The sequence below is a fragment of the Microcaecilia unicolor genome, chromosome 3 (assembly GCF_901765095.1).
Source record: "Microcaecilia unicolor chromosome 3, aMicUni1.1, whole genome shotgun sequence".
Taxonomy (NCBI): domain Eukaryota; kingdom Metazoa; phylum Chordata; class Amphibia; order Gymnophiona; family Siphonopidae; genus Microcaecilia; species Microcaecilia unicolor.
This window is the reverse complement of record NC_044033.1, coordinates 242,332,302-242,356,031: the sequence shown is the minus strand read 5'-3', so window position 1 is coordinate 242,356,031 and position 23,730 is coordinate 242,332,302. Positions and strand designations below refer to the sequence as shown.

The window sequence follows — 23,730 nt, the reverse complement described above, 5'->3', positions numbered from 1 at the left end:
AAAGTATCACCAACAAAATTGTTATTGACCACTATATTTACTTAAGTTTTATGTTCAAATTGTGTATAACATATTATTTTAGTTATAAAAATATGTGAAATTTAGGATGGCCTCGACCAATGATGCAGTTTCTGCCAAAAAAAAAACAAAAACAAAAACAAAAAAGCCCAGATCATTCACTTTTAACTTGCCAAACAAATGATAACAATAATTTATTTAATCCATCATTTGCATAAATTTTAATCATTTCAGTTTTTAGATAGGTATTTTCTGCTGTTCCTTTCAGGCCTCAGCAAAATAATGTAGCACTTAGGGAGAAAGATACAGCCCAGAAGTCCAGCACTGGAGGCCAGGATAGCAAATATCTCCACTGCCACCATGTATTTGCCCTTGGTGCTCAGATACGTTGGGATGAAGGCGATCCAGACACTGCAGAGCACCAGCATGCTGAAGGTGATGTATTTGGCCTCATTGAAACTGTCAGGTAGATTTCTTGCTAGGAAAGCTATGACGAAGCTAATACCTGCCAAAAATCCTAGATATCCCAGAACACAGTAAAATGCAACTCTTGACCCTTCATTACATTCAATTAGAATTGTTCCAGTTTCTGATTTCATATTAAGATATGGGAAAGGGGGAGCAGTACACAACCAGATAAGACAGAGAAGAGCCTGAAGAATGGAACCGGAAAGGACTATAGAGTTTGAGAACCTGGAACGTATCCATTTACGGAGCTTGTTCCCAGGTTTGATGGCATGGAAGGCCATGACTACGGTGATGGTTTTTGCCAATACAGATGAGAGTGAAATGGAAAAAGTGATCCCAAAGACAATATGCCGGAGAATACAAGTCACCTTTTCAGGACGGCCAATGAATATCAAAGAACAGAGGAAGCAGAGCATGAGTGAGATGAGGAGAATGTAACTGAGGTCTCGGTTGTTGGCTTTCACTATGGGAGTGTCTTGGTAGTAAATAAAGATTCCCAGAATAACAGCAGTGATGAGAAAGAAGAAAATTATGATGAAAGTCAAAGTTATTCCCAAAGGCTCTTCATAGGACAGGAAGGTTATTACTTTTGGGATGCAGGCATCTCTCTTCTGATTGGGCCATTGGTCCTCTGGGCATGTTATACAGGTATCCATATCTGAGAATGAAAAATATTGTCATATCTCACAAATAGCATCTGTTGCAGGACATACATGAATCTCTATTCTTTTATAAAACAGGCTCCTACTTGTCATCTTCTAGGCACCTAATTATGGGCGTCCTTTTATAAAATTACCCCCTAAGGGCTAAACCCTTTTCAACCATGCCTCATTATTATATAGTATTCTTGTGGCTGCATTGCATTATTAGAAAAGGTACAGAGAAGGGTGACTAAACTCTTAAGAGGATAGATCGAATCTCATTAGAGGAAAGGCTAAAGAGGTTAGGGCTCTTCAGTTTGGAGATGCAATTGCAGAGGGGAGATATGACATAGGTCAGTAGAACCATGAGTGGAGAGGTACAGGTAAATATACAATGGTTATTTACTCTCTCAAAAACTGCAGAGTCTAGGAGACATGTCATAAAATTACTAAGTAGTACCTTTAAACTGAATAGGAAAAATATATATCTGTATATATCTATATCTATATTTTGTTTTCACTCAGTGCATGTTTTGGTTCTGAAACGTTTTGCTGGAGGATGTCACAAAAGTATTTAGCTGGGTTATAAAAAGGTTTAGACAAATTCCTGGAGGAAAAGTCCATAAAGTATTATTAAGGCATTGCTTATCCCTGGAAATAAGGGGGCATGGAGTTTATCTACTTTTGAGGTTCTGCTGTGTTCGTGTGACTTGGATTGACAACTGTTGGAAAGAGGATACCAGGTTAGATGGACCTTTTCTCTAACTCAGTATGGCAACGCTTATGTTCTTATGTTTGCAAATTTGAGCAAAAATTCTTGATTACTCAAATAATAGAACATTTGCAGGCTTATTTTTGAAAGAGAAGGATGCCCATCTTTTGACACAAATCGCAAGATGGGCGTCCTTCTCACAGGGTCGCCCAAATCGGTATAATGGAAAGCCAATTTTGGGCGTCCCCAACTGCTTTCCATCGCGGGGACAACCAAAGTTCCCGGGGGCGTGTTGGTGGCGTAGCGAAGGCGGGACTTGGGAATGCTTAACACATGGGTGTCCTCGACCCATAATGGAAAAAAAGGGCGTCCCTAATGAACATTTGGACGACTTTACCTGGTCCTTTTTTTCTTACGACCAAGCCACAAAAAGGTGCTCAAACTGACCAGATGACCACCGGAGGGAATCGGGGATGACCTCCCCTTACTCCCCCAGTGGTCACTAATCCCCTCCCACCCTCAAAAAACAATTAAAAAATACTTTTTGCCAGCCTCTATGCCAGCCTCAAATATCATACCCAGCTCCATGACAGCAGTTTGCAGGTCCCTGGAACAGTTTTAGTGGGTGCAGTGCACTTCAGGCAGGAGGACCCAGGCCCATCCCCCCTACCTGTACACTTGTGGTGGTAAATGTAAGCCCTTCAAAACCCACTGTACCCACATCTAGGTGCCACCCCCTTCACCCGTTAGGGCTATGGTAGTGGTGTACAGTTGTGGGGAGTGGGTTTTGGGGGGCTCAGCACACAAGGTAAGGGAGCTATGTACCTGGGAGTGGAGGAGTGGCCTAGTGGTTAGGGTGGTGGACTTTGGTCCTGGGGAACTGAGTTTGATTCCCACTTCAGGCACAGGCAGCTCCTTGTGACTCTGGGCAAGTCACTTAACCCTCCATTGCCCCATGTAAGCCGCATTGATGCTGCCATGAGTGGGAAAGCGCGGGGTACAAATGTAACAAAAAATAAAAAAATTTATGAAGTACACTGCAGTGTCCCCTAAGGTGCCTGATTGGTGTCCTGGCATGTTAGGGGGACTAGTGCACTACGAATGCTGGCTCCTTCCATGACCAAAGGGCTTGCATTTGGTCATTTCTGAGATGGGCATCCTTAGTTTCCATTATCACCAAAAATCAGAAACGACCAAGTCTAAGGACGACCATCTCTTGGGACGACCTAAATGTTAAGATTTGGGCGTTCCCGACCGTATTATCTAAACGAAAGATGGACGCCCATCTTATTTTGATAATACGGGTTTCCCTGCCCCTTCGCTGGGACGTCTTGCGAGGAAGTCCTCAGGAAAACTTGGGCGCCCCTTTCGATTATGCCCTCTTGGTGTTCTAAAGTTCTGACAAATATCAGTAGGAGTCACGAGTAAAAATACCACTTAACACTGGAAAGAACTATAGAATTATTCTGCTTCTGTCTGCTACTCGTGTGCCCCATCTTTTCAAATCCAAATATTCCCATAAAGCAGCTTATACTAAAATTTCCCCATTAGCACATGGCCATTAGAGTGGGAGCATTAACCAACACCTATTTTCTAGATAGTTATTTTTATTGTTAACCGTCTTGCTTTGCTTGTCAGTTAAAGGTCGTACATCAAGTTACAAATAAATAAGGGTTCACTGCTAATCATTTGCTAATCTTTAGCTTATGGGAAAGTTATCTGGACAACACTTCTGAATATTGTAGTGCACAGGAAAGTCCAGGCTTTACCTAGAATACACCGCAGGACCACCCCAGCAGTAACAGGATAGGGCCTCAGTCAGTGGTGTGCTGGTAAATTTTTAACAGGCTCTCTCCCCGGTCCACCTCTGCACCGCCCCGTCCACCTCTGCGTGCCCCCCCCCCAAATTGTAGAGCTGGCTATACCCAGGGAGAGAGCCGGGGGGTCATGCATTACTCTCTCCAGGAATTTTTTTTAAAATGCTCCCAGGTTCCAATCTAATTCATGTTTAATGTGGGATAAAATGCCATAATTAAGTAAATAAATAGATAGAAACTCTGAACATTGAGAACCTGATTCCCATAACTAATTAACACTAAACTCCTTAATTTGTTTACTTTAATCACACTGTTATTATTTAATGCTATACTTTATCCTATATCTCACATATCTGATATGAATTAATTATTTCTTTACTTCTAATTTTCTTGATTTCTTATGCACCTTAATTGTAATAACACTCTGTTCTTCTCAAACCGTTAATGGTGATTACCATTGCGGCATAATGGAAGCCACATTGAGCCTGCAAAGAGGTGGGAAAATGTGGGATACAAATGCAGCAAATAAAAGAAATAAACATGTTGTCTGTTTTAGAAACCCATTACCAGGAGAAAAAAAATCTCTGCACCAATAACAGGGTTAAATGTCATAAATAAGTAAGTAAGTAAGTAAGTAAGTAAGTAAGTAAGTAAGTAACTAACTAACTAACTAACTAAATAAATAAATAGATAGAAACTCTGAATGTTGAGCACCTGATCCTTATAATATGACATCTGTTTTAATGGCCCTTTACCAGAAGAAGGGCGGGGGCTAGACTGCACAGAGGACAGGGGTTGAGTGTGGAAGAGAGCAGGAGATGTTTACAGGAGACACTGTAAACGCCAGAATAGTAATTAATACATTAATCACAGAGTTAAGTGTGATTAACTTGCAGCCCCCTATGTTTCTTCCAAACTACAAACATTCCTGAGTTACAGATTCTGAAATACCTTCCGTACCATATTTGTTTACATTATGAAAATATATGTATTTAGTGTGAATATCATTTATGCCTAGTATATTTACACACATATAATATATAGAATATAAATGTTCAAGCCCAACCTCACAAGATAAAAATGTTTATATACTTGTTAGATTAGTTTTGCACTAAGTTTAGAAAACTTGTGAGGAGGTAGTGGGGGAGGGGAAGGAAAAATTCACTCAGCTTTTCTGGTACATAATAATGTCACAAACATTATGCAGGAATCAATGTGCCTTTTGTTAAAGCAGACATCAGCAAGGTTTGGGGAAAGAAAAAGTTAGACACCGATCCTACTGATAAGCACTTACATGCAAAAGCAGGGATGCCTAGTACTCTGTCCCAGTAATGTTCTGCATTCTCACCCAAGGTTTTCTTCCTCATTTTTTTTTTTTTTACTCTCCCTTCCTTCCACCATTTCTGCCCTACTGTCTCCTCTCATTCCTTTCATCACTAGTTTTCTTCCAAGTATTATGCTCTCTCCCTCTCCTGTTTGGATCATTTTATCCTTCACTGTAGCTAGACCTTTCTTGCCACCGCCTCTCCTTTGATGATCTTCTCTCCCCCCCCCCCCCCCCCCCACAAACCATACTGCCTCAAAGCTCATATGGAAAAACAGGCAGAAAAGTGCTGCTTTCGAGCTCTACTGTTCCAGCCTCAACAAGCTGCAGAAGGCAGCAGCAGCATTTTTAACAAGAAATTATTTTCTGCGTATTCCTTCAAACTGCTCATGCTTGAGCCACAGAACAGGTCACTTGTTCAAATTACAGCTGGCAAGATGCAGACCTGAAATTTTGCTTCACAAATTTCTTACTAAAACTGAACTACTCTCAATCTGTTTACAACTCACAGCAAAGGAAACAGACCAGAATAAGAGCCAAATTTTGTTTACTGAATCTTTCCTAAGCAGCAGGGCTATTACTTTTAACTTCTAACAAGAAGAGTACCTGCTAACATTACTGGTGGAAGTAAATGCATTACTAGAGGTTGCTGGAGAGCTGAGCACACTGTCTAATTCTGCTAGAGCTGCATACTTGTCTGTAGATGCACTTGATAGACTTGGAGCCGACACAGTTGACCCGGCTGATGCTGTAACTGCAGCGCTGTTCAGACCTTAATCTTCCAGCAGCTCTAGTGGTGGTCACTCAGAGCCTTGTCTCTGCCGAGCAGGGGCGTAGCTACGGGTGGGCCTGGGTGGGCCTAGGCCCACCCAATTTCAGTCCAGGCCCACCCACCCAAGCGCACACAGTCACACACAACTGCAGCAGCAGCCTAGCGCAGAGACGGCGGCACTCGCGGCGCTCTGGCAGCTGATTTCTCCTCTCCAGGCTCCGATTCAGGCCCGCCCACCACTGGCACAAACACAGCCTAGTGTACGTCGCGGTCGCGGCTCAGCCATCATCATCAGATTCACAATTCAGCCCACCTACCTTCGCTTCGGGCTTATTAGAGGCAGAGTGCGTCGTGGTTGGTTGTTATCCACACACGTCCATTCCTACGCGGAAGCGCGTAGCGGTACAACTCGGACGTGGCTGTGCGCGGAGTGCTCTCAGCCTCGCTCTCGCTCCGCTTGGCTCCGTGTGCTCGCTCGTGTTCTGAGGGAGGGCAGGCTAAAAACAATAGCTGCATGGCCACATGCACGCAGGGTTGTGCGAGCCTCAGCCTGGCCTGCCCTCCCTGGATTCTGGAAACGTGGGAATTGGTCTTCGAATTGAGGAGAGATCATTCGAGAATCGGACTTTATCATCACAGAAGCGGAGCACTCCCCCATAGCCCCCCACAAAAGGTACAGGAGCCAGTGCACACTGCACCACGTGCAGCAGGTAATTCATACATTTTTTAAATTTTAACCATGTCGTGTAATTGTAATCAAAATGCTGGCTGCTGGTGGTGGGCTTCTGGGTGGGGTAAACACTTCACTGCCTACAGGGCAAAAAAGGTATATTTAATCATTAAATATACCTTTTTTTTTGCCCTGTAGGCAGTGAAGAGCTCACCCACACCCAGAAGCCCACCACCAGCCAGCATTTCGATTACTCTTGTAATCAAAATGATGGCTCTGGTGGTGGGCTTCTGGGTGGGAGGGGGGGTGGACTCTTCACTGTCTAGGGCAAAAAAAAAGGTATATTTAATCATTAAATATATTTCTTTTGACCTAGACAATGAAGAGCCCATCCTCACCCAGAAATTCACCAACAATACATTTTAATAGTGCCCATGTTAATTTTAAAAGATTGTCTATTTCTCAAGTTGGTGGGTTTTTGGGTGGGGATGGTCTCTGCAGTGCCTAGGTTAAAATAAAAAAAAAAGTGTAGGCAGTTTTCTCTGGGTGCCAAAGGAAGGGGAAAGGACTTCAAAGGTATTTTACCTATTTTCCTTAATCAGACATTTACATTTCTTACAAAGCAAATTATATGCCATTCTTGTAATTATAGTGCAGGATCCTGTTATGTGTGTTGACATATTTGTCATTATTATAGACTTATATTTGGTCAAACTTGATATGGCATAATGTAACCATATTTAAAAATATAGGTATTTTATTTTATTTTCTCCATTAAGTATGTTTGTGGTTTATGTTGATGCAGGGCAGCTGTTGGGCACACTACTTAGAAATCCATCATCAAGTGAACTCTAAGGCATTATTTTATAGTATCCCAAGAAACACTACTCATACATAGTGCTCACCCACATTAGCTCTGGGCCCACCCAAAATGTCAGGTCTGGCTACGCCACTGCTGCCGAGTACTGCCCGCTGATGCAACACGGGCGGGTGGGGGCTGGGGGAGGAGGGAGAGAGGAGGAGAAAACCCCCCCAGATGTTTGTGTGCTCCCTGCCTGACTTCAACAACCGGCTCGCAAAAACCAATAAAATTTAACAACCGGCTCCAGCACACCACTGGACAGTGCTCTTCCTGGATTTTGAGTGGAAATATGCACTTATGGGCTGCTGAAAGTACTGGTATAATTCAGTCAGCAATACTTAATCTTATAGGAACCCCTTCTGGAAAGTTAATTAGTGCTGAATAGAATATTGGACCTATAATTTATATAATACATAGCTAGTTGAGTGCTAAATTAGACTAGATATTGGTGATCAATACCTTGATTTTATTTATAGCCATGACCGCCAGTATTTTTAAAATAGCAAGAAGAAGCACCAGGAGCCTTCAAAATTGGGACACAATTTCTTTAATCATGTAACTTGAACATTAATTCTTCCCTTAGTGACCCGACAAGGGCCATGTTTCGTGCATAGCACCTGTGTCAGGGGTCAGAATAAGGCTTATGAATTCGAGTAAGAGGGATCACCTTTGCTCTAATTCCACTGAGTGATCTAGTATATTTTATCAGCATTTAATGGGAGAATTCATCTAACTTGTCATTCTCAAAGAAGTAAGTTCCGTTGCTTCTTAGACGTCACAACCTATTTCACCCCTGACGCAGGTGCTGTGTGCTGAAACAAGGCCCGTGTCGGGTCACTAAGGGAAGAACTGATGTTCAAGTTACATGATGAAATTAATTGGGGTCTTGACTTTGAAAGCTCCTGGTGCTTTTTCTTGCTATTTGGACTTTATTCTGTACTTCGGGCCCTCTCTGTGACGTTCCTTCGCCAGTATTTTTAAACAACGCTGACTGCAAAGGCTGGATATGTGCTTAATAATGAATAACCAGTGCCCAATTGAATGCCTTATTCTAATTCTATCACTCACCAGTTTGGTTGGAGACCTCGCCTTCTGAACAGGGAATACAGTCATAACAGCAGATTGACATTCCTTTTCTGGTTAATTTCCAGAATCCAGGATTGCAACTTGGGCTGCATCCAGAATGCGGAGGAGCCTGAGGATTGAAAAAATAATCTGAGAATGTATAGATAAATACTGGATTATGATTTTTCAGATGAGGTTTGACTTTTCTTTTTAAATGTGAGCTGGTTCCATCCTTTTAAGATTTTTTTTTGTCTCATTACCAAGTTATTTAGTAGAATATGAGGGTTGGGTATGAGCACTATTTTGACTGGAAATATAGTTAAAGATAAATTATGAAACAAGTTTGACCTGGAATCAGTCATTCAGGTTCATTGGGGAATGTGTTGAGGAATGTTCTTCTGCTGGGCACCCTTATAAATAATATCTTGATTAAATAATAGGATGAAATTCCTCTGTTTCCTCAATTAACTTTGAAAATTGCCTCTGTTCTTGAGACTCAGACAGATAAGCTCTTTGTTTAAACTTTTTGCCTCACCAAATAGAGACATTTTGACTATATAAGTCAACATATAGCCAAAATGTATCTATATATATCAGAAGAAGGGAGCAAGGTTGTTCCAGGGGAAGGCGTAAAATTTTCACCCGCTACCGATATAACTTATCCATATATAGCAAATTATACCCAGAAAGAACAGGTCTAACTTTATATGAATAACTTATCTGTATAAAGTTAGGTTGACATATTCATTAGGCTTACCTATAGGGATATTACCACTGAATACAGCATGAAGATATGCAGAAAAATGATCAGTTATGCAGTCATTATGAACATAAGAATTGCCCAAGCCCAATATCTGTTTCTAATAGTGGACAATCCAGGCCAAAAGTACCCATCAGGATCCTAAAACTTAGCAAGATTCCATGCTACCTACCCACAGGGATAAGCAATGTGTCATGGTTGTGACCATGCCCGTATGTTCAGACCTACTGTTTCTTTGTATCTGGCTCTGTGACCTCTCCAGTCTGCCTTTTCCTATTGTTCTTCCTGTTAGCCAAGCCTCACTTTGGTTTCCCTGCTTCTGCTTCATTTCCTACTTGTGACATCATCAGCCTACACCTTTATAGGGACCCAGGGAGCTTTCCTGTGTTGCCTTTGCAACAGGTCTTTTTTCTTGTTGTACTGTTGTGTGATTCTGAGGGAACTGGTCTTCTTGTTATGCTGTGCCTTTGGGCACAGCCTTGAGTCCTGTGTGAGTGGTTTTGGTTTGAATCTGTATGGATTACTTCCCTGTTAGGTTTGTCCTCAAACAAAGCCCTCCTCTGTTTCTCAGTGTGTTGTTCTGGTTTAAACCTGTATGGATTACTTGCATGTTATCTTTATTCCCAAGCAAAGCCCTCTTCTGTTTCTCTGTGTGGGTTGTTTTGATTAAAGCCCTCTTCTGTTTCTCTGTGTGTGTTGTTCTGCTTAAGGCCCTCTTCTGTTTCTCTGTATGTGTTGTTCTGCTTAAGGCCCTCTTCTTTTTCTCTGTGTGTGTTGTTGTGCTTTAAACCTGTATGGATTACTAGCCTGTTAACTTTGCTTCCAAGCAAAGTCCTGTTTTGTTTCCTTGTGTGGTTTCCCTTGTTACCTTTCACTGTTCAGAGAGCCAGTTGTTGCCAGACCAGCAGCTTTTCTTGATTACTTTGCTTCCATAGCCTAGCTGCTTCCCTGATTATCTTGCTTCCATGCAGCTGGGTGTACTCTGTCTCTGCCTGCTTTTCTCTTCCTTTCCTAGCTGAGTTCTGGTAAGAACATTGTTGTTTTTTTCTTTGCTTTAAACCTTTGATTGCAGTCAGTGTAAGCCCTGCTTCTTTCTGATGTGTTTTAGAAGCAGCTTTTCCCTTTAGCCTGCTTTAACTCTTGGTCTGCTGGTCTGTCTCCTGATTCTTGTGAGCATTGCTCCTTATCTGATTTGTGTATGTAAAGGCAGCTTTCCCTGTTTGCTTGCTTTTCCCTTTGCTCTAGTGTCTGTTATTTGACTCTGTGGCACTGCCTTGTGTATTCTTATGAGTGGTTTCCCTTTGCCCTTGAGTGCTGTGTGGCACAGCCTTGTGTATTCTTATGAGTGGTTTCCCTTTACCTTTTTTTGTTTCATTTGTACCCCGTGCTTTCCCACTCATGGCAGGCTCAATGCGGCTTACATGGGGCAATGGAGGGTTAAGTGACTTGCCCAGAGTCACAAGGAGCTGCCTGTGCCTGAAGTGGGAATCAAACTCAGTTCCTCAGTTCCCCAGGACCAAAGTCCACCACCCTAACCACTAGGCCACTCTTCCACTCTTTGAGTCCTGTATGGCCAGCCTTGTGTATTCTTGTGAGTAGATTCCCTTGACCCTTGAGTGCTGAGTGGCACAGCTTTGTGTATTCCTATAGGTGGCTTCCCTTTTCCCTTGAGTGCTGTATGGTACTGCCTAGAGTGCATTCCTATAGTTGGCTCCCCTTTATCCTTGAGTGCTGTGTGGCCAGCCTTGTGTATTCCTATGAGTGGCTTCCCTTTTCCCTTGAGTGTTGTATAGTATAGCCTAGAGTGTATTCCTATAGTTGGCTCCCCTTTACCCTTGAGTGCTGCGTAGCCAGCCTTGTGTATTCCTATGAGTGGCTTACCTTATCCTTGAGTTCTGTATGGCATACCCGTGAGTGTTCCTTTGTGTGGCCTTATCTTGAGTTTTTCCTGTGTGCTTTCTGTTTGAGTTCTCTCTTTGAGGTTTATGGTTGTGTTTGAGTGGATTGCTTATTTGCTTAGCTGTGACTATTAGTGCAGCCTTGAGCGGTCTCTCTCTGTGGCACGAGTGGGCCGATCTTCCATTTAGCTATGTCTACTAGCACAGTCTTGTGCATCCTCTCTGATTGATTGAGTGGGTGGTTCTTCTGTTTGCTGGGACTACTAGCTCAGCCTTGAGCTACCTCTCTGTGTGATGTCTGTTTGACTTGGTTAGGACTATTCATTTATAGCTGGGGTCCTAAGCCCAGTCCTGTGCTGCCTTCCTTTGTGGTTTTCTTATCTTTTATTCGTAGTTTCTACTATGTGAGTCTAGTGGGGTTGTCTCCTCCTCTTCAGTTTCTTTGTGCCTGTGTGTAGGGTCTTTTGACCCCTTGTTAGTGGCTTTGTTTAGTGCAGTGTGTGAGCACTGCTTGAGTAGTACTTGCACAGGAGATTCCGTTCTGTTTCTTTTCCCTTCCCTCTGGCCTGTATGCTTGGACTCTGTACGAGTGGGTTCCGGATTGGCCATGAGGCCCGCCTGAGTGGTCTATCTCCCTTTTCTGGTGGTGCTTGTTGCTTGTCTTGAGTGTGCTCTATTTGCAATGTCTGGTATCCTGTTTGTATTCAGTGCCTGGTTCGCCTCTGCTCTGCGCCTCCCCAGAGGACTTGTCTGCTGCAGCCTGGCTGCAGCCCAAGGGCTCACCATCCTGGGTTCCATGACACAGTGGCTTCCACAGATCTACCTTAATAATGGTTTATGGTAATAATAATAATAATAATAATGGTTTACTTCAAGGAATTTGAATTTGTCGAAATCTTTATGTAAACCCAGCTACCATAAACTTCTTTTACCATATCGTCCAGCAATGAGTTCCAGAGCTTTAAGTGAATATATATATATATTTTTTTTCCCTCCTCCTATTTGTTTTAAATATACTGCTTAGTAATTTCATGGCATGTCCTCTAGTCTTTGTATTTACTGAAAAAGTAAACAATTGATTTGTTCCACTCTACTCTGGATTTTAGAAACTTTAATCTTTCTAGTCTGAAGAGCCTCAACCTCTTTAGCCTTTCCTTAAATAAGAGTAATTTGATCCCCTTAATCATTTTGGTTGTCTTGCTCTAAACCTCTTCTACTGTATCTTTTTTGAGATGCAGGTGACTAGAATTGCTCACAATCGGCCTGATTCTATATTTATCGCTAAAAAAATTGATGCATAGTTTATAAAATACGTGAAGTGCCATCTATGTGACTAAAATTTAGGCACAGCCTTTTACACTAATGAAAAGCTGGTGTAAATGCCTATGATAAACTTTAAATCTAATAGATAGGACCAAATTACTTAGGGACCCTTTTACAAAGGTTCACTGAAAAATGGCCTGCAGTAGTGTAGATGCATGTTTTGGGTGTGTGCAGAATCATTTTTCAGCGCACCTGTAAAAAATGCTTTTAAATTTTTGCCAAAAATGGATGTGCAGCAAAATGAAAATTGCCGCACATCCATTTTGGGTCTGAGACCTTACCTCCAGCCATTGACCTAGCGGTAATGTCTCAAGCGGTAATTGGGCGGTAATGACCTAGGCACGTGAAATGCCACTTGGCACGCGTCCTATACATGCATCCAAAAAGAAAAATTATTTTTTGTACATGCATATCGGACATGAAATTACCGCAAGAGCCATGCAATAGCTGGGCAGTAATTCCATTTTGCCACCCTTTGGGTATGCGTAGACACTTACACAGCTTAGTAAAAGGGCCCCTTTGTGCAGGGACATGTAGAATATATTAAAATCTATTCTAAGCATCTATATCCTTGTACACAATGCAATACATCACAGCTTTCACATATTAAATTTTCCTCATGTATTACTCCATTTATTTAGCTTTTTACTAACAAGGATCTTCAGAGTTTAACTGGATGTTCCAGAGCAACGGTGTGCCAATCTTCATCGATCCTTATTGTAGTTTTTATTTACTCATCTTCAACTCTGTGATAGACTTTAACATATGTACTTTTTAGCTTAAAATTACTCCAAATGTTTTCAGCAAATAATCAGAATTATGATAATGCCACTTAACTTGCCGCTGTTTTCAAATCCATGAGAACCTCCACCGAAATGAACAGGTTTTGATACTTCCTCAGGGAAGGGGTTCTGATGTCATAACTTGCAATGTGTCTCATTTAAAAAGGAAAAGGTCAAAAAGTTTTAATGTTTCTTGACGTAGCTAGGGTCATGCAGCTCAGGAGAACATTATTTCTTCAGTTAAAATCAAAAGTTTCTCAAGTGGGTGGAACCTTTTTGTTTTTTAAGGTTCCATTGTAAAAGTTTAATTTTCTGGCAAGGCAAACAATATATCTTTTTTGACCATCTCCATTTGGAGAATATTTTGAGTGATAATGTTCCCTTAAAGATTATTTCTTCGTGTTTAGAAGTAGGATATGGTACTATAATGTGGTGGGAGTTTTAGCTGCATATTTGAAATAAAAAGAATTTTTCATGTTATATTTATGATAATGTTTTCAGATTTTACCTTGACATGGCCTACATAACCTAATTTGATTAAGGTTTTTTTTTCCTTCCCTCATGATTTGTTGGTCAATTTTCTTCTAAAGTGCATTTTTTTCTCTTTTGTGTTCCTAAGGTAAAGGGATTAAAAATTCCAATTTAAAAAAACATACAAAACTGTATGAAAAAAAATATCCTAGATAACAAGTAAATGAAGATACATTAAAAAAGAAAACCCAATAGATACTATTTACTGGCTGCCCCAGGTTCCTAATCCTGATTATTTATTTATTTGTAACACTTATACCCCGCGCTTTCCCACTCACTAGTAGGTTCAATGCGGCTTACAAATCCTACAGGTTAAACTATGGAGAAGAGCGGACTATAATTTAAAAAGACCTGGTTAAAGTTAGGAGCTGAGATTATTTATTTGTTAAATTTGTACCCCACATTTTCCCACCTATTTGCAGCCTCAATGTAGCTTACATAGTACAGTAGTGGCGTTTGCCAGTTCGGTTGATAACAAATACAAAGTTATATTGTGGTCAGATGAGGTAGGTGTGGATCAGGCGTCATGGGGTCGAAGGAAGTGAAGATTATAAATTGTCCAGTACGATCATTAGTTATGCTGTGTTGCTGAGTGTGAGGATTTACGTTGGATCTGTTGGATTATGGGGGCCTTGAGGGTGAATTTAAGATGCATAAAAAAATGTAGGAGCATAGTGTTGAATTTAACAACAAAGTATCCAAATTCAGGGCAAAAATCTAGGTAAATGAATAGTGGTGAAAATTTAGGATCCTAGGGGATTAATATTAAGATATTGTATGCAGCTGATGTTGGTTTCTTGCCCTGGCCAGTACATTTCACTGAAATCAAAACATCAACAAAAAATCTGAAATGTTATTTTTCCTGTGCCATCAGTAAAGGGGACTAATAATACCTTGGGGGTGTCTTTAAACTGCTCCCTCAAAACTAAAATCATGTAACAACCTGATCTGTCTCATGTTGTGTTGTTGTAATGTGTTTTTTTTATTATGTATGTAATTAGGTATGTCTGGCGATGGCGCACGCAGAAGAACAAATGGCTAGAAATGTAAGGAGGGGCGACAAAAATTTCTTCAGGTATATTAGTGAAAGGAGAATGACTAAAAAGGGAATTGTGAGACTAAAAGATACAGCAAACCGCTATGTAGATAATGATGAAGAAAAAGCCAATTTGCTAAATAGATACTTTTGTTCTGTTTTCACTGAAGAAAATCCTGGAGAAGGACCACGAGGGACTGGCAAAAGTACATCTGAGAATGGAGTGGATATAGCACCGTTCACGGAAGAGAGTGTGTCTGAACAACTTGGAAAGCTAAAGGTGGACAAAGCCATGGGACCGGACGGGATCCACCCCAGAATATTGAGGGAGCTCAGAGAGGTTCTGGCAGGTCCTCTTAAAGATTTGTTTAATAAATCCTTGGAGACGTGAGAGGTTCCAAGGGATTGGAGAATGGCGGATGTGGTCCCTCTTCACAAAAGTGGTGATAGGGAAGAAGCTGGAAACTACAGGCCGATAAACCTCACTTCAGTTATTGGAAAAGTAATGGAAGCGATCCTGAAGGAAAGGATAGTGAATTTCCTGGAAGCCAATAAGTTGCAAGATCCGAGACAACATGGTTTTACCAGAGGGAAATCGTGCCAAACTAATCTCATTGAATTCTTTGATTGGGTAACTGGAGAATTGAATCATCGACATGCTATAGACGTAATCTACTTAGATTTTAGCAAAGCTTTTGACACAGTTCCCCACAGGAGGCTTTTAAATAAACTCGATGGGCTGAAGATAGGTCCCAAAGTGGTGAACTGGATTAGGAATTGCTCGTCAGGGACGCCCTTTTTTCCATTATGGGTCGAGGACGTCCAAGTGTTAAGCACGCCCAAGTCCCACCTTCGCTACACCTCCAACACGCCCCCATGAACTTTGGCCATCCCTGCAACGGAAAGCAGTTGGGGATGTGCAAAATCGGCTTTCAATTAAACCGATTTGGATGACCCTACTACTACTACTTATCACTTCTATAGTGCTACATGGCATACGCAGCGCTGTACACCATACATGAAAAGACAGTCCCTGCTCAAAGAGCTCACAATCTAAATAGGACAGGCAAACAGACAGAACAACTAAGAGGTAAGGGAATTAAAGAGGTGGGGATAAAAAGGTACAGGGCAAGTGAGTAGTGGTTAGGAGTCAAAAGCAGCGTTAAAGAGGTGGGCTTTTAGCCTGGATTTGAAAACAGCCAAAGATGGGGCTAGACGTACAGGCTCGGGAAGTCTATTCCAGGCGTGAGTTGCAGCGAGATAAAAGGAACGGAGTCTGGAATTAACAGTAGAGGATAAGAGGACAGACAAGATAGATTTATCCACAGAACGGAGTACCCGAGGGGGGTGGGGGCGTAGGGAGAGGCAAGAGTGGAGAGGTACTGGGGAGCGGTAGAGTGAATGCACTTATAGGTCAGTAAGAGAAGCTTGAATTGAATGTGGAAACGGATAGGGAGCCAGTGAAGTGACTTGAGGAGAGGGCTAATGTGAGCATAGCGACTCTGGTGGAGAATGAGTCGTGCAGCAGAGTTTTGGACTGATTGAAGAGGAGAGAGATTTCGGGAAAGGAGGAAAAGGACAGAGGGGTTGGGGAGTTAAGGGAACAGACAAGGGGAGGGAGAGGTGGGGGTGACTTGGTTGAGAATTCAAGGTTTATCTTCTGAACCTTGTCGTGGAAGAATTCAGCTAGGGTCTGAGAAGATAGTGAGGGGGGAGTTGGAGATGGAGGCACCTTGAGGAGAGAGTTCAGTGTGGCGAAGAGAAGTCGAGGGTTTGAGCCGAGAGAATTAGTCATCTGGATGTAATAGTCCTGTTTAGCAAGCAAAAGAGCAGATTGGAAGGAGGTCAGCATAAACTTGAAATGTATGAAGTCAGCAATGGCACGAGATTTCAGCCAGAGGCGTTCGGCGGAGCGGGCACAGGAACATAGGTAGCGGATTTTAGAGGTCAGCCAAGGCTGGGGTTTGGTACGCCTTATAGGACGGGGCGTGAGAGGTGCAAGAGTGTCTAAAGCAGAGGATAGAATAGTATTGTAGGAAGAGATGGCTTCATTGACTGATTTGGATGGTGCAGTAGTAGAGAAGAGGTTCGAGACACTGGAGGATAGGGTAGTAGGGTCAATAGCCTGAAGGTTCCTAGATAAATTGGTTAAGATTGGATGGGATTGGGCAGGAGGAAGTTTAAGTGTGAAGGTTGTTAGATGATGGTCAGAGAGGGGAAGATCTGAGGCAAAGGAATTGGAGGGAGAGCAGTTATGGGAGAAGATAAGATCAAGACAGTGACCATTTTGGTGAGTGGGGGAAGTGGAGCGTAGTTGGAGATTGAAGGAGGATGTTAAGGCGAGGAACTGGGAAACGTAAGAGTTGGAGGGATCATTAGTATGAATGTTAAAGTCGCCAAGGATGAGGGAGGGGGAAGAAGGATCATGAAAGAAGGAAAGCCAAGCGTCAAAGTCACTGAGAAAGGATGAAAGGGACTTATCAGGGGGATGATAAATAACTGTTAATTGAAGAGGCAAAGGAGTGAATAGGTGGACGGAGTGGACTTCAAATGAAGAAAAGCAGAGAGACTGAGGTGGTAGAAGAGATTGAAATTTGGAAGAGGGTGAGAGTAATAGTCCAATACCACCACCACGGCCAGCAGGGCGAGGAGTATGGGAGAAGAGATAACCACCATGGCAGAGGGCTGCGACTGAAGCAGAGTCTTCAGGGCACAGCCAAGTTTCTGTTATGGCGAGCAGATGGAGGCTACGAGAGATAAAAAAGGTCATGGATATAGGAAAGTTTGTTGCAGATGGAGCGGGCATTCCATAGGGCGCATGAGAAGGGCAGAGAAGAGGGTGGGAGGAGAGGAATAGAGATGAGATTGGAGAGGTCACGGTGCACCTGCACAAATAGGATGAGGGTTGTTGAGGGGGACCAGGATTGGGATTGATGTCTCCAGCAGAGAGAAGAAGAAGGATTAAGAGAGTGCAGAGGAGAGTAGGAGAGGAGTGGCGATGAAGGTGACGAAGGCGAGATGAACTCAGATAGAATGGGGAAGGTACAATGGAAGGAATGAAATGTTGAAGGCAGAAAGCAAGGAGGAAGGAAGAGGACAAGAGAGATGGTGAGGTAATAAAATCAATGAAAGGGTAATGTATAACTGTAGTGCACAGTGGCTTCAGGTGGAGGAGTAGATTGGGAAGGGACAGTAATAGGAGGAGAATGTGAAATGGAGCCATATGTAGTGACTCAGGCAGTCCCAAGCGCTAGATAACAGTCACGAACAAAGGTGAGGCAGTAGGCTGGAGCTGAGGCTGAAGGCTGGAACAGAGGAGCAGAGGTTGCAGGACTGGAGTTGAAGCTGCAGGCTGGAGCAGAGGATGCAGGACAGGAGCTGAAGCTGCAGGCTGGAGCTGAGGTTGCAGGCTGGAACAGGGCAAGCAGCGCTGGAGCAACAAGACCGGAACAGCAGGACTGGAGCTGAGGCTGCGGCATGCAACAAGACTGGAACAGTGCTGCAGGTAGCTATGCAGGTAGTAATTTCATGGCACCGATCCGTGCTGCTGATATTAGCATTAATTCAGGTACCGTAAGCAACCTGTAAGTAGTGCTTCTGTGTTGTCGTTCTGTAGGCTGCAAACTCGTGCGATGGTCTCCAAGTAAATGGCCCTGGGAGGGATTAGCACATGCGGCCCTGGGAGGGAGGTGAATGCGGCCGGTTGTCCTCGGTGATTCCGGACCGACACAACAAGCAGTGCTCAAATTGGTCTCGAATTTGAGCTCCATATCTCTTCCCGCATCAATCGTCCGCGGAACCAAACCAGACAGGTTAGTACACAGCTATTGTACGATCTGGCTCGGTCAAGGGTCCCTGGAGCCTGTTGTTCTTATAACCGTTAAGCGGCGGCCATCTTAGGTCTTGCGTATTGTAATATATTGACCCTGTGAGAAGGACGCCTATCTTCCGATTTGTGTCGAAAGATGGGCGTCCTTCTCTTTCGAAAATGAGCCTGATAATGCTGATTTCTATGTGGATTATTAGTAGCCCTTTGTGACCCATTTCCTACCACTGGAGCACCACAGCTAGTTTGCTCACTCACATCCCAAAAAAATCACAGAGCTCCCACTTCACCATAACATTTGCAACAGCCTTGCAAGACACCTGTTGTTGAGAAATCCAATCTAGGTTTACCTTCAAGGGCCACACCTGATTGTAGACAATCTGTGGTGCAAGAGATGGTTGACCACAAACACACAAAACTTTGGGCTTGTACAAGATCCAGCAAGTTGACAACTTTAAAAGACATGTGTGGACATGGTGATACCAATGTCAGTCATGATGGTCAGTAAGCATTCAAAGAATGACAGTGAGACTTCAGAAGTGATCCACAATAGAACACATCATCAATGTAGTTCCCATCTTACATCTGACCTGGCTGAACAAGTCCTCCAACACAATCGCCTTCTCATTGATGGTGAAGCCTTTCCCTGATGAAGCATAAGGGTTATAACTTTCAACAATTTCATGACTTCGTGTCCCGTCAGGTAGATAGAATTTGCTTATAATATCATATCCAACGGCAAGTTCACCATTTTCATCAAAAACAATTTCCTCACCCAGAACATTCTTAAAATGAAGACTCTTCAGATAATGATGAAGCTAATGGAAAGCAAAACATTTTTATTAGTGAACTCACTGTTGGGATACACTCCTAATGTACAGCACATACAATCTGCTCCTTATTATAGGGATGGGGTTTCATTTCAAATCAACATGATATAAAAGGGATATTATCTGTAAAATTATTCCAGGCACGTGTACATGGTTATTTTTCTATCTATTTATCTCTACCTATATTTATAGCTATAAGTATATCTATAGCTATATACAAAACATATTTATGTATGTGCTTTATTAAGATCGAGTGTTAGGTGAAAAACAGATAATCCAGTTCATTACATGCAACTGGCCAAAACTATCCATTGAAAAGCATTTTAACACTGGAAAAAAATAATCCCCTTGATATTCAGCTGGTGGCGGTCATTTTTTTAAAATGCTAAAGGTCGCAGCTAGATTAGCCCCTGATATTTTTAGTTACATTTGTACCCCGCGCTTTCCCACTCATGGCAGGCTCAATGATATGCAATGCCGGGCCATTTCCAGGTGTCGCGAACACCAGGTACCAGCACTGAATATTGAGGGCTAAGTTCTGTGGGGCTGGCCCCTGAGCTTATATTGTTTCTAGACTATAATCAGCTGAGGCCCACATAACCTTTTTTTTTTTAAATGTCTCTAAAGACCACAAAGCTGTCCACTGTCTTCCATCCCCCTCCCCCAACCTGCTGCCATTTGAAGCCCCCAACCCTCCCCAAACATCTCCTCAACACTCACCCCAGGTCTGGATATGCCCCCCCTGGGCCTATCTGTATCCCAGCATGCTTGGTGGACATTCCATGACGCTGTGCAGACGCTGCTCAGCTCTGAAGTTTTTCAGATATTTTCATATCTTGACTCCAGTTAGTCCAGAAGTCATGAAGATTTTTTTAACCCAGGTGACACCTGAGGAAGGCTAAGTGCCAAAACACAGCCCGTGTAGTGTCTTTTGGGCTACCTCTTCACCAGTTTGTGGCTTTTTTGGTTGCTTTTGATGAATAAAATTTGTTTGGATTATATTCCTGTTAGTCTTGGAACTAGTTTCCTTCCACCCCATTTCAGCATTCTGTTTCCTTTGTTTACTAGAATAATGAGAAAATTAGTGCCAATAATTGGCTTTTTAACAAGCAATTATTGGCACTAATTAGATTTAATTTGGAGGGTCACTGGCATTTTGGGGTTGGATTAGTGGTGTGGTTTTGAGTTATGCGTGTAATTAAGGAATAATTTTGCTCTGTGTGTAAATTTTAAGTGTGGGATTTGCAACGCATTTTTGTTGGAGCAAATAGCCGCTGCATAAATTTATGTATAACCTGTCCACTTAAGCATTAATTCTATGAACTGCACTGAAATTTAGGCACAGCGTGTAGAATATTGCTTAAGATTTTTTTTGGTGTCAATTTTTTAGGCACCATTTATAGAATTCCCCCTTACCCATGGATTCTATATAGTCCGTCTACAGATCTATGCCAATTCTATAACACACATAACTTAATTGGCATAACTAGCTAATCAGCAATTTTAAGAGCTCTTAACAAGCAATAATGAGCACTAATTGGCAATAATTACAATTTACACACACAACTCACTAAACACATTCTGTAATGCAGTGCGCCTAATTTCTAACATACACAGGCAAAAAGGGGCATGGTTATGGGCGTTCGAAATTTACATGTGTAGGTATAGAATATGTCCCACTGTGCCTAAATCTATGTACCAGGATTTATATCATGTTTTCGATGGTGTAAATGGAGGCATGTAGTTTTAGGTGCTGACATATCGACTAAGCGTATTCTATATATTGCGTTTAAATAAAAGTACATAAGTATTGCCATACTGGAAAAGACCAAAGGTCCATCAAGCCCAGCATCCTGTTTCCAACAGTGGCCAATCCAGGTCACAAATACTTGGCAAGATCCCAAAAAAGTACAAAACATTTTGTACTGCTTATCCCAGAAATAGTGGATTTTCCCCAAGTCCATTTAATAATGGTCTATGAACTTTTCCATTAGGAAACCGTCCAAACCTTTCTTAAACTCCACTAAGCTAACCACCTTTACCACATTATCTGGCAACGAATTCCAGAGTTTAATTACACATTGAGTGAAAAAAAAGTTTCACTGATTTGTTTTAAATTTACTACATTGTAGCTTCATCGCATGCCCCCTAGTCCTAGTATTTTGGAAAGCGTAAACAGGTGCTTCACATCTACCCGTTCAACTCCACTCATTATTTTATAGACCTCTATCATATCTCCCCTCAGCTGCCTTTTCTCCAAGCTGAAGAGCCCTAGCCGCTTTAGCCTTTCCTCATAAGGAAGCTGTCCCATCCCCTTTATCATTTTCGTCGCCCTTCTCTGCACCTTTTCTAATCCACCATATCTTTTTTGAGATACGGTGACCAAAATTGCATACAATATTCCATGTGTGGTCGCACCATGGAGCGATACAAAGGCATTATAACATCCTTATTTTTGTTTTCCATTCTTTTCCTAATAATACCTAATCTAGGCACTGCTTATTGAATACACTTAGTCTGCATTGATTTCTGCACCAATTTTTTAGGTGACATATATAGAATCTCCCCCTAAATGTCAGGGTATGTGGGGTACGATGGTAAAGGAAGATGCAGCATCAAGTGGAGAATGAGGAACTCTGTGATCTGGCCACATTCTGGTTTCCTTGGATAAACCTAGTTATACATTGAGACTAGTGGTTCATCTTGTGTTTGGAGTATAAAATTATTGTTTAGTATGGGGTTCTAGAGACTTGGAAAAGCATGAGGGAAGTGAACACTCAAAACTGAAAAAGAATATTATAGAGAGAGATATTTTATGGGTACCCAAAGAATCATAGAAACATAGAAACATGATGGCAGATAAAAGCCAAATGGCTCATCCAGTCTACCCATTTTCTGTAACCACCAACTCTTCCTTTTCCTAAGGGATCCCACGTGCTTGCCACATGCCTTCTTAAATTCTGACACAGTCCACGGCCTCCACCAAGAGGCCATTTCATGCTTCCAACACCCTTTCCATCGGTGCACATCTCTTGACCATGGGCAGGAAGCATCTGTGTGAGTATAGAAACTTCACTGCATCCTGCAACTACAGACCATCACTTCTTTCTGAAAATAACATTCCTCCGTCAAAGGATATTACCTTCCATGGTAACAAATCCAAAACACTCTCACTTTCTCCACTCTGCAGGGTGGTATTTTCCGATCTAGAAGTGATCATGTTGTGCAGTGCATGTGCCAGGCCATACACAGCATTGTATATATTATAACTGCTCCCAAGGATTGCGATGTCACAGTGCGAGATGTAGTTAGATGTTTCATCACTACTACAGGATCTTTGGATGCTCTCGGGGCATCGGTTGTTACAAAGGTCCTTCCACCATTCCTCTGTCAATGAATCACTTGGAAATAGAGCAGGATTCACCTCACGAACAAATTTATGAAAGCTTGGAATATTCTTCTTTCCCGCAGTAAAAACTAAGATGTTTTTCCTTTCAACATAGTATGAAGTTGAGGTAAATAAGCTTTCAGCTGTGACGATCCAGACCTTTCCAGGTGCTTCCCAAATGGGTGTATAACTTACAAACTCTGTTTGGTCTCTATTACAATATAAAATAATCACTTTAATTGAAGATGTAATAATGGTGTTGTAAATTTTAGGTGTTTCTTGAATTAAGAGTGAACTGGACTGACTGAAGGTTTGTATGAATTCAATGCAACCTCCACTCTGTTCAATCCCTTCTTTCAGGATCTGCACAGCTCTCACGCTGATTTCATCAGTGCACGCAATGACACCGACCCAGGTCCAGCCAAAATGCTTTAATAATTTGACTATGCCAGCACAGAGGTGCAGCTCGCTGGGGGCAGTCCGGTAGAAAAAAGGAAACTTAACTCTGTCGCTCATGACAAGATTCCCTGAGATGTAGCTGATCTGTTGAAAATAAAAGATTGAATTCATCACCATCTTAGTTGTAAGTTTACATTTCATTCACATATCAAATATTTAGAACATAATTATACTGTACAGAGAAGAGGAGAAAAAGTATTGTATGACAAAGCCAATTGGTATAAAGTATCAAAAAAGCAGTACTGAGCTGTCAGTGAGACACAGCAGAATAATTTTTGTGTTTTTTTGTCTTTTTCCTTAATTTTCACTTTATATGCTAGTTGTTTTTTTCCCCTTAAAGTCACCTTCCCTCAATTGACCTCTGTTGCTATTGGTGCTGCTACTGAAATTGTAACATAAGAGCCCCACCCTGGGACCTTCTTCAGGCCCTTCAAACCTCACAGGCCCTCCATTTATTCATTTCTTCTAAAAAGGCAGGAACACTCCACCTTTGTTCCTGTCCTGCAACTTCTGTATCTCAAAATTGCTGCTGAAGGGTGGATGTTAGT

The 23,730-nt window shown here is 42.1% G+C and overlaps 1 protein-coding gene across 1 annotated transcript; it reads right to left on the bottom strand.

Annotated features, from left to right (window-relative positions):
- Positions 1-248: 248 nt before the first annotated feature.
- LOC115464523 (vomeronasal type-2 receptor 26-like) lies at positions 249-23,299 on the bottom strand. Its single transcript, XM_030194887.1, has 4 exons — positions 22,478-23,299; positions 19,096-19,323; positions 8,353-8,479; positions 249-1,144 (listed from the first exon to the last, which is right to left on the bottom strand). Exons 1-4 carry the CDS (start codon positions 23,297-23,299, stop codon positions 249-251), a joined length of 2,073 nt encoding a protein of 690 aa, XP_030050747.1.
- Between the last annotated feature and the right edge of the window lie 431 nt (positions 23,300-23,730).